The sequence below is a fragment of the Chinchilla lanigera genome, unplaced genomic scaffold (assembly GCF_000276665.1).
Source record: "Chinchilla lanigera isolate Chin_1 unplaced genomic scaffold, ChiLan1.0 scaffold00065, whole genome shotgun sequence".
NCBI classification, from domain to species: Eukaryota; Metazoa; Chordata; class Mammalia; order Rodentia; family Chinchillidae; genus Chinchilla; species Chinchilla lanigera.
Genome location: NW_004955466.1, coordinates 1450499 through 1463095, shown reverse-complemented (window position 1 = coordinate 1463095; position 12597 = coordinate 1450499). Strand labels below are relative to the sequence as shown.

Below are 12597 nucleotides of genomic sequence, written 5' to 3'. Positions count from 1 at the left end.
CTCTGCAGAATTTCCCAAGTCTCTTCAGAGACACCCTCCAGTACACAAAGGGAAAAACTTAAGGACCAACTCGCTATGGGCCAGATGCCCAGAAAGCTGGCACGGGCACCACTGGGAAAGCGAAGATCACAACCTGCACCAAGTGCTGGGCAAGCAGAGGCTGGAGACAGGGCTTGGCCTTAAGAGCAACGGAAGGGGACAAACCGTGATCAGACACAAAGGCCTGGGAGCCCCCAGTGAACGCCACGCTCTGCAGACATGGTGGGTGCTGTGCACCTAGCCCCCAAAGGACCCCATGTTCCTAAGTCTACTTTCTGTGGGAGATCCTGAAATCCAGCTGTGTCCCTGTACATATTCTAGTCCTACAGCAAAGGACAGTGAACTCAAAGCCCTTCGCGGCCCAAAGTGAAAGGAAGACAGCCCAGGTGGGGAGGGTAACACCAGCGAGAAGACCGATACGTACTACAGCGCCCTGGGAGAGGGCGACCTGCAAATGATGAAGGGTGCCTGGTGTAAGCGGGAGGGGAGACGGACCTCACTCTGGCTGATAAACAGGACAAAATGCCTTTCAACTTCGGCAAGACCCGAGGCCAGCCATAAGGAAATACTTTCCAAGAAAGAGAGTGCTCAGAACTGGAAGGAATGACTAAGGTAATGGAAGTGTTCTTCCACGAAGAGCTCTTCAAGCAGGACGTGCACCCCCCAGATCATGTGCCTTTGGGGGACTGTGCTAGGGTACGAGGCAGGGCAGAATGAGATCATCCAAAAAGCCCTTCAAGTGTAAAGTCAAGAGACTGTCGCCTTAAGGACAAGGTGTCACGACGCTGGGACTCTCGAGTAACCATGGGGAACCCCAAAAGGCTCTGAAGAAGGACAGTCCTTCCCTGGAGCCTGTCTGCAGACGGGGCACAGAAAGACTGCAGGGTTATGGCGATCAGGCGGGCGTGCCCATGAAGCTGGCTGGGGCAGCACGCTCCCGGAAGTCACCAAGGCCACTGCCACTGAAGGCAAGCGCAGGGGACCAGGGACAGCCACTGTGTCCTCCTCCAGCAGACGTTCATATGAGGATGGGGGGTGGCCAGTGTGCTCACAGCAGAGAAGAATCCTGGGTAGCACGCATGGCAGGGAAGCTGCTGCCGCCGCCGTGAGCTCTGACAGCCACAGCCCACCTTCACCACGTAGGTCCCTAGACGCATCCTGAGACCCTGGGCTCAGGGGCCTCAGACTGGAGGTGTAAATCAGTTCACCTGCCTGGCAGACCGAGTGGAGACAAGTTTGTAGTACTCTAAGAGACGTGTCCCAGGGGCCTGAGGAGCCTCACCTGCCCCAGAGGCTGCTGGCTGTTCTGTGGTCACAGGGGCTCCTTTAGACGAAGCGGGGATTCCCCAGGGCCTCCGGGGGACTCTTCACCAAGCTCCACCCTGCGACTCAAGCCCCTGTCCCAGTCTGCCGTCCGGGGAAGCCTCAGACTGAGGAGGGCTCACTGAGACAGTGGCCAGCACGACCCGCACAGCTGCCTTTGGGAACAAGGCCGCTCCACAGAACAAAACAGCGCTCTTTATATGAAGGACCTGCCTGCAACCGCTTTCTGGAATCCAGGCTTCGGTTTTAGAGAAAAGGACAGGCAGGGTCTTCAGCCCTCCCTCCCTCCAGCTGCCGCCCTCCCCCCACTAACGGGCAGGCTGCAGTCTCAAAGCGAGTGGCCCGCTGGGAGGCGGGTTAAGCTGGCTTTCAGGTGGCCCCTCATGGAAACAGGTTCAGTCACCACCAAGCTCAGGCCAAGACAAGGTCAATGCAGGAAGAACCAGCCGGGCCGGGCTTCCAGGAGACTATGTGGAGTGGCAGCTGGCCCCGCCCCACCCCAGGAGGCTGCTTTCTACTCTGTCTTGCAACTACAAAAAATCCCTTGCACCGCGGGGCACTTAGAACTGGCACATCCAGAACCATGAGTACATCAGCCATCTCAGAGTGGCTGGGCTCTGCGGCTCAAGCGGGAGACCTGATTCGGGGCAGGAAAGATGCACTCAAGAAACGCAGGAATGGAAGTAACTGAGAAGAAAGCCCCGGTGAGTCCCAGCGCTGGTTAGTCCTGCAAGGACAGAGGGGCCACTCTGGACCCAAACAAGAGCCGGGCTGTCCGGTCCCTCCCAAGGCCGACAGAACACGCAGCTAACAGGATCTAAGCACAACCAACAGACCAAGAAAACACTGTAGAAAGCCGTAGCGGGTACTGGATACCTGTGTTTACCATCCCACACTTGGTATTTTAACTTTTTTTGTGACCTACATTCAGTAGTATCATGTACATGTTTGATTTTGTGTTAATGCATTTTCATTTTATTTTCAAAGTTATGGACTCTTAGATCCCCGGTGTGCCTTGCTATCCTAAGCCAAACTGCTGCCTTCATAATCAGCTCCAAATTAGCTGATACAGAGAGCAACTCCCATCCGCTATGGTGACACCAAACATCCAAACGTGGCCAGGTGACAAACCACGGTCCCACCACTCACAACCCTCAGATTCACAAGAATGCCGTGAGGATCTCATCGGTGACATCTTCAGTCAAAACTTTCCCCAGTCTAGCTAGAATTGCCCATTTCCTTCCTCCCACGGCTGCTGGCAGTCTCTCCCCAGGTTCCAAACTGGCACCAAGCTGGGTGTTTCTGCTGACAAGGCCCCAGGGTACAGGGAATGGCCCCGTAGGCAGGGCTGGGGGACAGTGCTAAGCAGCCCTCCTTTCTTGGGCTTCGATCCCTCCTACCTGGAAGCTTTTGCACAGCGTGGTTACCCTTCCCAGGCCTCACTAAGCCTTCCTGGAGGAGACCCTATTGCACTCGGAGACCCAAGCTCAAGCGCTGCTGTTCAAGAAAAGCTCCCAGGGTCCTGCATCCACACCTGGTCCCTACTCAGATGTAAAGCCAGGCAGGCACTGCCTGGACTTGCTGCTTGCTTTTCGGGCTTTCCCAGAGAGACCACGAATTCCGAGTGCAGGAACAAGGTTCTTCTCCTTAGAAGGATCACAGCAGTGGGCCAAGTGGCTGATGGAGCAACGAGGGATGCATACACCACCGTCTACCCCTAATGCAGCCTGCACCGCCTGCATCGGCTCAAGTTCATGCCTTCAAGGGCTGATCACCTGACACACTTCCCAACGGACCATGAACTGCAAAGCACAAACCACGTGAACGAAACCTCCACCCACCCCATCCCTGGAGAAGAGGAGACAGAGACAGAAAGGAGAGCAGATAAAGAATCAGAACCAAATCCAGGGCTGGGGAGATAGCTCAGCAGCACAGGACCTGCCTGGCAAGTGCAAGGTCCTACGTTCCATTCCTGGTACCAAAAAAAACCACTAAACCAACCCAGAGGTGGGTCCTCATCCACTGAGGACAGACAATGGACAAACTTGCAGAGCATACGCCTATGTGGGCTCACTCCTCGTGCTGTGTATACGTAAGTACACACATGCATTAGAATGCAGTCTTTCTTCTAACTCTACCATGCATGGTTTAACCAAAGGAAGACAGTAGAGAGGAGGGCGGCCCTGGGCACGGGTTCTGGGAGATTCCCTCTCAGTGCCAGCCACGAGGCAGCCAAGAGGACTCCTCTTCCTCCTCCCCACCCCCTGCCTGCTGAGCTCCAGGAAGATGCCTCAGCAGTGCCTGGAGGCACCCAGGACTCAAGGGGACCAGCACCCCCAGCTCCCAGCACCCCCAGAGAGTGACCTCATCCTCAGACGCGGACAAAGAAGCGTGAAATGGTTGCAACAGGAATGAGAGAGAGGGAAGAGGGCACGGAGGAGGCGGGAGGGCAGGCTGCCACCCACACGTGCCACACACATGCCACGCACGCCCAGCACACCCTTCCGAGCACCATCGCCAGCCAGGACATAGAGACGCTTCTTCAAGACAGGCAAGGCCAGCACCAAGAGGCATGAAGCCCAGGACAGAGCCCCTGAAGGAGGGGAGAGGAGGAGCGGGAGAAAAGGCACAGGGCAAAGGCCACAGCACAGCTGGCGTGGCCAGGGACACGGGCAAGTACACTGCATGGCCACCAGGTAGAGACGCTGCTCACAGCCTGGCAGAGGGGGGTGAGTCAGGGAGCGGCAGAGGCAAGTGGGATGGAGAGAGAGACAGTGTAGGCGGCAAGCCCGGGGCTGGCCAGAGCTCCCTGGGGGCTGGGACCTCTGAGAAGGAGCCTCCGGGTGGGACTGCTCCGCCTCACTGAAGGCAGCCCTGGGCCCCCACCTAGGCAAGGAGCGGGGCTGCTGCTGGCCCATCTGCTGTGTCTCGGTAGCTTTTTTTTAAAGGTGCCTCTTCCCCAAGGCACGTCTAGAAATGTCACGCTGATTTGGTTAGGAGACATTTGTACTGCTATCTTCAGGATAATTTTAGTAATAAATATTCCATCCCCGCTGTCTACAGCACACACAGGGCACCTTAGGTGCAACCTCACAGCTCCCCGCAGCAGGCCTGGCTACCAGGGAGAAGGCAGGGATACTTCTCTCTGCCCTCGCTGCCGGCGAACTGCAGGAGACGGCCTTGCCCAGGCGGGGAGTGGGGAGACAGAGGTGAGGGTCCTGGCTGCTGGAGGCGGCGGCCAGGAGGCGCAGCCAGGAACATGCAGGTGAGGATACTCGGGTGTGGTGCCGGGTCTGGGTAAGAGGCTGCGACTACGGCTCCCTTCCTGTCGCGGGACCTACTCCGCTAGGTGCACTGCGACAAAGACACGAAGGCTGCTCAGCGGCCGGATTCTCTGGCATCTTCAAGTGTCCTGGCCAGGGCTCAGAGAGCGTCCCGTCCTTCTCAAGGCAGGGCCTCGACCCCTCCTCTCATCCCAGGCCGGCTGTGGGGCGCCCCTCGAGGACGGAGACGGCAGGGAGAGCGGGCGAGGTCGAGGGAGAGCTCACCTTAGGCGTGGCAGGGACATGAAACCCTAGGTCGCATGGCCGTCCCATCCGGCCTTAGCGTGCCTACACATCTGCACAGAAAGGAGAAGAGGTTGAGAGGAGCAAGTAGCAGCGCAGCACAGAACAAACCTGAACAGCCGTGGCGGGCAGCGAGAGCTCGATGCAGACGCAGAGGCGGCGGCAGCAGAGAGACAGAAACGGGACGGGAGGCTGGGCCGAAGGCGGGCTGGGCCGAGGCGCCCGTCATGCGTTTTACGACACACCGCTCAGGCGCCATGCAGAGCACACGACAGGCCCCTGGGCCAGAGCTGTGGAGGGCCTGCGGCCAGGGCGACGCTGCCTGCTCTGGGGTCCTGCCTGGGAGGCCTGGGGCAGGGCTCTGCCGCCCGAGCTACGCCTGTGCAGAAAATGCTCAGATCGCCAGTCTGGTGTGCAAATGGGGCTTTTGCGGTGCATTCCCTCTGTGTACTGCAGAACCTGCTCCTCGGCACGCTGAAGGCGCTCGCAGCCGCCCAGCCCCCTCTCCCCGGCCCCGGGGCTGTGCTTGCGTGTGGGAACAGAGTACAGCGGCCCTGTGGGGGTCCCGGGCAGCACAGGGAAGAAAGCACGGGGCCCAAAAGGGCCAGGGATAGACTTGATCGGCTGTGCCTGTGAGCGGGAGCGAGGGCTGGGCTTGTGGCGCCTTTGCAGAAGGCGGGGACATGGAGACAGCTGGTGCCGCCCCGGAAGTGCCTCCCTCAGGAAAGCCTGGGCTGCCAAGGACAGGGGCGCCCCGCAGGGCTGCAGCCCACACTCGTCTCCGATGCCGAGGACCACATGGCTGACCTCACCCAGACAGCCCTTCCTGCCTCCACCAGCCAGCTGGTGCCAAGAGGGGAGCTCTCGCACAATTTCCTCCGTGACAGAAGCAGAAGGAAAGAGAGAGAGACAGAGACAGAGAGAGACGAGGTGTGGGCTAGGGTAGGAGCCAAGCAAGAACAACACACCACTCCAGAACCAGGGCTAACTCTACCCACGAGACCAGGCCATCTAGATGCCTCCTACCAGGCAGAGGCGGGTGGGCACTAGGGCAGGAGGCATGGTGTGGGGTCTGGCATGAGGTGTGCCGGGCACGGGAGGAGCAGGGGGCCCCAGGTACCTTCTGGGCTCCAGAGAAGGCATGATAGAAGCTGGACACATAAGTCATGATGGCTTTCTCGTCTGGCCGGGCGGTTCCAACGATGTCTGTGAAGAAGAATACAGAGTTAAAGCCAGCGGGTGAGCACGTGGCACACCTCCCAGGGCTACTTGAAAAGACACAGCACCAGGGAGACGCCAGAGACAAGGCCTATTACCAAGAACATGCAACAGGTGTGGTGGCGCACACCTGTAATCACAGCACTCAGGGGGCAGGGGGGGAGGCCGAGGCAGGAAGATCTCTGGGGAGTTTGAGGCCAGCCTTTGCTACAAAGTGAACTGCATAGTTCAGGACAGCCTGAACTACATAGTGAGACCCTGTCTCAAAAAGACAAAAAAACACCAGAACATGGGAGGAAGAAAGAATGAAAGGTACACTGGGGGAGCAAGAGGATAAACCCAGAAGAAGGAACGGTCTACAGGACTGCAGGCCCTGATTCTGCCACGTGTTCAACACAAAAGGGCCTGAGCCAGGATCGTAAGTTCAGGGCAACTTAGTAAGACCTTCTCTCAGAATTTAAAGGAACAAGGATGTAGCTCGGGCGGAAGGCCCTGGGTTCAATCCCAGTACCACAAAGGTGGGGGAACAGAGAGAGAAAAGAAGGGTTGCAGACTGGAAAAGGCACAAACACTCTAACCGCCAAATACCACGGACTGGCCTTTCTGCCTCGGATCATAACAAACTACCTCTCAGAGACGTTTTTCAGACAGCTGGGGAAATCTGAGTACGATCCAGGCAGCAGATGTTTCAAGGAACTACTAGCCACACGCCAGATGTGCAAACTCTTTTGTGATTATCTAAAAAATATCTATACCTTCAAGGCATGTATTCTGACATAGGTAGTGGTGACACGTGATATCTGAGATTTGGTTTAATATATTTCAACAAATCAAAAAGAAAAGAAGAGTGTGACAAAAATCTCAACAACCATTACATCCAGAGGATGAATCTATGAAACTTCACTCTACAATTCTCTTTGCTTTTGTACGTTTGAAAATCTTCCTAGTGACGTTTTCAAATTGAAATGCCGCTGGTGGGGCGGACGTGCAGGGGCAGTGGGGGCAGGTGTTGGACCCCAGCCCAGGCCCCTTCCCAGCCCCTCAACAGAGCATGCACGTTTCCAAATGGCACCTGGGCAGCAGAGGCTGGACTGACGGGACTCACGGACAAGCGGCTGCGGTACCAGGCATCTCCCAAGGGGCCGGGGCTCAAGTGAGGACAAGAAGACCTAGACTGAGGCCCTTGGGCTCCTCTGCTCCCGGACGCTTCCCTTCCCCGGAGAACCTCTGCCCATCCCACTGGACTTGCTGCGCACGGTGACAGGTGTAAGGCTGGGTTTAGCAGTCAGGAAGAGCTGAGTGTCTGGCCCAGGACATATTTTTGGCAAGGACATTCTTTTTTGTTTCTTTTTAAGACAGGGTCTCGCTCTGCCATTCGGGCTGGCCTTGAGCTCCCTTTGTAGCCCCGGCTGGTCTCCAACTCACCACAATCCTTCTGCCTCAGCCTCCCGAGTGCTGGGATTACAGGTGTGCGTCACCACGCCAGGCCGGCAAGGACATTCTCATGTCAACCCCTGAACCTGTCCCCACCCAGACTGCCTGGCCAGCAGGGACTGGGATGCAAAGGCTCCCCACATGGGAGCCACCTCCTCTAGCTGGCATCAGCCAAGCAGGTGGGTCCAAGCTGGGAACTGCTGACACAGGCCAAGCCAGGGCTCTACGGTGCCCTGGGGAAAAGGGCTCAAACCCAGGGTTAACACCAAGAGTAAACATCACACCCAGCCCACGGCCCATCAAGCACCCAACGACTGCAAGGGCACCTCTCAACCAGGTGGCCTCTCACCCCGAACTGGAGGCAGGAGCTGGACCAAAAGGGAACATTCTACCCTAACTCCATACTCACTAGCCTAACTCCAAGACAAAGACGACCGCCACCTGCCTGCCAGCCATGCCAACAGCCCAAAGACAGGTGCGGTAGCCGCCAGCACCTCTCCCCTCTGAACCACAGGGAGCCCTAGAACCCCAACGCTCTGCAGGTGAGGTCCCAGAAGAAAGGCGCTTTCCCTTCCCACCTCAGGCTGCTGGGAGGGGGATGGCAGAGCTGGGAACCCCAAGGACGTTGCTTTACCTTCAGCATCCAGCATCTTGGGGATATCCAGGTACTTCTCTGCCACATCAAAAGCTGTGTTCAGGTTCGTGAGCGGATCGTCCTAGAGGGGTAGGAGCAGGAAGTGATGAGAGAGCCAAGAAAATCACTGGCTACCCCAAACCAGTGATCACTAAAAAACGGGGCAGAGACTTCCTCTTAGCCTCAGAGGGCAGCTCTGGACGGGTAACGCTGGCCTCACCACTAGAGATCACTGGCAGGGGGCTCAAGATATGCTACCCGATGTGGTAGCATGCACCTGTAATCCCAACACTCCAGAGGATGAGGCAGGAGGATCTTGAATTTGAGAGTAGCCTGCGCCACTTAGGGAGTTCAAGGGCAGCCTGGGCTACATAGGGAGACCTGTCTCGATGCAATAACAACAAAATCCTCTTTCCCCTTTGAGTGTTAGTTTCTTTGTCAGGGGAATAGAGCAAAGAGTATTAGCCTGCGGCTAGCTTCAGGATAGGAAAACGTTGCTAAGAAATGCTGGTTCAGAATAAGTCACCATCTGGTTTCAGCTCTGCCACCAGCCCGCAGGACAAGTGGGTAAGTGACCTGGACTCAGTTTCCTCATCTGTAACTCAGGAGCTGGATAAGGAGCCTCTTGGTTCTTTCGCTTCGTGAAATTGGAGGGCTCCTTCAAACAGCCACAGCTTTTGGACTATGCTTGTTTCCGTGACCCTCTCCAGAAAACTTAGCAGGGAGGGGCAAGGACGCGGAGAAGCTGGGATCCTTGGGGACGATCGCAGGAGTAAACACAGGCAGGAACGCGGAAGGGGGCAGGGGCTGTGGAGAACAGTACTGCAGGTCCTCAAAAAGCGACACACAGCACTACCTCCTGGCCCAGCAATTCCACTTCCGAGCCTCAGAGCGCCTCAGAGAAATCCCCGAACATGCACGTTCATGGCGGCATGGTTCACAACGGCCACGAGGTGGAGGCCTGGGGCCACCCGTGGATACACGGACGGATGGATGAAGGAAATTCGGTGCAGAAACACAACAGTGTCATCCAGCCTTAAGGAGGAAGATTCTGACACGCGCTACCACAACCCCGGGGACGGATGCTAAGCGAAATATACCAGACGCAGAAGGGTTGGTACTCTATGATTCTGCTTTCTGTGAGGTATCCGGAGTCGTCAAAAAATCAGAGACACAAAACTGCCAGGAGCTGGGCAAAGGGGAGATGCGGAGTGACTGCTTGGTGCATAAAGCGCTCTAATCTTGCAAGATAAAAAGCAAGTTCTGAGGGTAGCTGCTGCTGGTGACAGCTGCAGCCAATGAGAACATATGCGATGCCAAGGAAATGCACGCTTAAAACAGTTAAAACGGTAAATTTTATATCACGCATAGTTTAAGTTTTTCTTTTTTTAGAAGACATTTGATTGGCAGGGGCGCTCAGCCAGGTGAACTCCCTGCTGACCCTTCTGCTCCCTTGCCGATTCCCCAGACTAACCTAAGCAAGCTAGTTTTACTAGCCCAGGACTCAGTTTCCCTGTTTGCACAAGTGAAAATTACACAGTAACAGGGATAAAGGCGTTCATTTGCGACATTTTCAGGAGGAAATTTCTCTAAATAGAGCAGGTGGAGCCCTTCTGGGAAAGGATCTGATGGTGACCACAAGGATAAAAACACTGCCAAGCGGCGCAGGTCATTTCCGGCCAGCGCCTGGTGCAGCGGCAGCGGCCCAGAGGCCCCCGGTGCACCCCGCCAGCCCCCGGAAGTGCGGGGCCCCACCCGAGCCACCGCTAGTGCCGGAAGCAAGAGCTTCCCAGTGACAGCGCCTTGGCTCCCTGCCCTGGGCGCCCTGTGCAAGCTCTGCAAAGTGCTCCCGGGGCTCTGGGCCCAGGTCTGGGAGGCGATTTGGGTTGGGGTCTGCTGGTGGTACTGAGCTAAAAAGAAGGGAAGGCAGAGATGCCGCCCGACCGGGAGAAATGTGCGGCGACAGACACAGACAAGGACGGAGGGCGAGGAGACCTCGCTGCCCTGGGGATTTCCTGCCTCCGTCCGTGTGCGCTGGCCGTGGTCGGCCTGACTTCCCGTCCCCTGCGGCAGGCTGGGCTCGGCTTCTCCACAACAGAGGCGCTTGGGAAACACTGTCTCCTGCTTCCCAGGATGCTCACGGCATGCAGCCTCCTGGCCGCGGGAGGTGGTGGGCATGGCCTAGGCCTGGGCACTGTCACCTGCTCGGACCCCAGGAGCCAGCACGCGACCTCCTCCCACCCCCTCGACGCAGCAGCTGCAGGCCAAAAGCACGAAGGGAAGCAGCAGGAGTAAAGGAATGGAACCCGGGTGGACAGCTGCCCGCGACCGGCAGAAGAGAGAAGCAGGGCGCGGCAGCTCATCACCAACCACACTGCTGCCCCCGTTCTGCGTCTTTCCCGGGGCGCTGCATGCATGCACGAGGACAAGCGTGCAGCACACAGCTGGCCGCGAGGCAGCCCCAGTGGGTAGGGTGGTTTCTGCTCCCTACACGGGGCTCCATCCGGCTACTCGCACCCCTCAGGCTCTCAGAGCAGTGGTCCTGCCCCACCCTGCCCGAACCCTGTCCCAGGGGCCGGGGGCCTGAGGTCAGGGGAGCCCACGTACCTTCCGCAGCTTGCCGTAGTCAATGAGCTCAGGCCGGTGTCGGTGGATCAAGGCACAAAAGCCGAGGCCGTCCTTCCAGCTGCCGGGAGAGACAGAGGGACAGGCTGGTGAGTGGGCTGCAGAGAGGGGGCACAGGGCACCAGCCAGGGCAAAGCACTGTGCGGAGCTCCCTCTACTCTGGAGATGAGAGGCTCACTCTTCAGAGCAGAGGTTAAGAAAAGACAGGATGGGGGCTGGGGATTTAGCTCAGCGGCACAGCACCTGCCTGGCAAGCGTGAGGTTGTGAGTTCGATTCCCAGTACCGGAACCCACACCCCCCAAAAAAAGAAAAGACAGGATGGGAAGGGATATTTATTTTCTTTTTGTTTCAGTACAGGGGATTGAACATAGGACCTTACACTAAGCTTTATCCCCAGCCTTTTTTTTTTTTTTGAGACAGGGTCTCACTAGGTTGCTAAATTGTCCAGACTGGGCTTAAACTTGTGATCCTCCTGCCTCAGGCTCCCAGAGCGCTAGAATGACAGGTTTGTACCACCATGCTTGTCTAAAAGATTCTTCCTGCCATGACCCCAGGCACTGGGGCCTCCCTTTGTACGAGGCTCCAGGGGAAACAAAACTGCCTCGTCCATCTTCCCCCGCCAAGGTCCACGGCCCTAGGCTTCTGGTCTGGCGCCTCGGGCTAGGGTTCCCTGGACATTCTCCGTGGGGATCTTCCCAGTAGACAAACACACCAATCAAAGGAGTGTCAGGCAGTGGCTGTGTCCAAGACACCGCGCGGAAGATGAGGAGACAGGATAGCAACACCCCTTTTCACAGCAAAGGCACTTCCTACCCAAGAGCCCCAACTCTGCTCCACTGCTGAGACTCACCAGCCGGGGGCGGGCGGCTCCCGAGGGAGGCGGCCCGCTTCCCAAGATGCCCAGCTCGCGGCACTCACCTGATGTGGAAGTTCTGGATGTTGACGTTTTTGTAAGGCGCTGTCTTCCTCTGACACCACAGGAGCAGCCCTTCCTTGGCAGAGGTCTCTGTGGGGAAGAGGAGGGCAGAGCAGTCAGTACGTGACCCAGGAGAGCGAGGGGACTGTGACCTCTAGACTCCAGCCCTGCTGTCGCCAAGGCGAGAAGCAAATCCCGAGTTATTTCCCCGCTTATTCAAAGAAGTGACAGTGATACAAGGTAAGTCCTGACTTTTGTCAGGTGCTCCTGCGGGAAGGAGCTGGCGTAGTCTTGAGGAAGCTAAATGACCAGGAGCTGCCACACAAAGGACTATGCAGCCTCCAGAGCAGGAAGACAGCGTGAGGGGTCCGACGCAGGTCTTGTGCTTCTGTTTACTGCACAGCTCGCACCGGGGCCCTCTGCTGCCCCATGTGTGAGGAAGTTATACATCTACAAGGTAAGGCAGATATCCCAGAGGACCCTGGGAGATGCAGAGGCTGCAAACCACACCGCCCCCATGTGTTCACAGCTCTGAAATGCAGGTTACAGTACACAGGAAAACAGATACACGGTTGATCTCATTACCTTCAACTCACAACATGACATTAAAGGGTTCCTAGAAAGATTACCATAAACTAGGCACAAGGAAACAGTTTAAAAATTGGCACAGCTAATGCTTCTACTTAGTTTAAGATTTCTGCTGTATCGCAAGATTAAAAATAATGATGATCTAATCAGTGTCGACAAGAAGTCCACCAAAAGAATAAAAAGCATCAAGAAGGCCATTTGAGCCAGGCATGGTGGTGCACACCTATAATCCCAGCACTCAAGAGGCTGAGGC

At 56.8% G+C, this 12597-nt stretch overlaps 1 protein-coding gene across 4 annotated transcripts in view; it reads right to left on the bottom strand.

Moving 5' to 3' along the window:
* The window catches only part of Actn1 (actinin, alpha 1), a 92484-nt gene that overhangs the window by 17895 nt on the left and 61992 nt on the right, over nt 1-12597 (bottom strand). For all 4 annotated transcript variants that reach the window (XM_005399045.2, XM_005399047.2, XM_005399048.2 and 1 more), the window contains exons 5-8: nt 11759-11846; nt 10822-10900; nt 8215-8296; nt 6049-6134 (exon numbers count right to left, since the gene is read on the bottom strand). In XM_005399045.2, coding sequence (XP_005399102.1) covers nt 6049-6134; nt 8215-8296; nt 10822-10900; nt 11759-11846 — 335 coding nt within the window. The remainder of the gene's footprint in view (nt 1-6048; nt 6135-8214; nt 8297-10821; nt 10901-11758; nt 11847-12597) is intronic.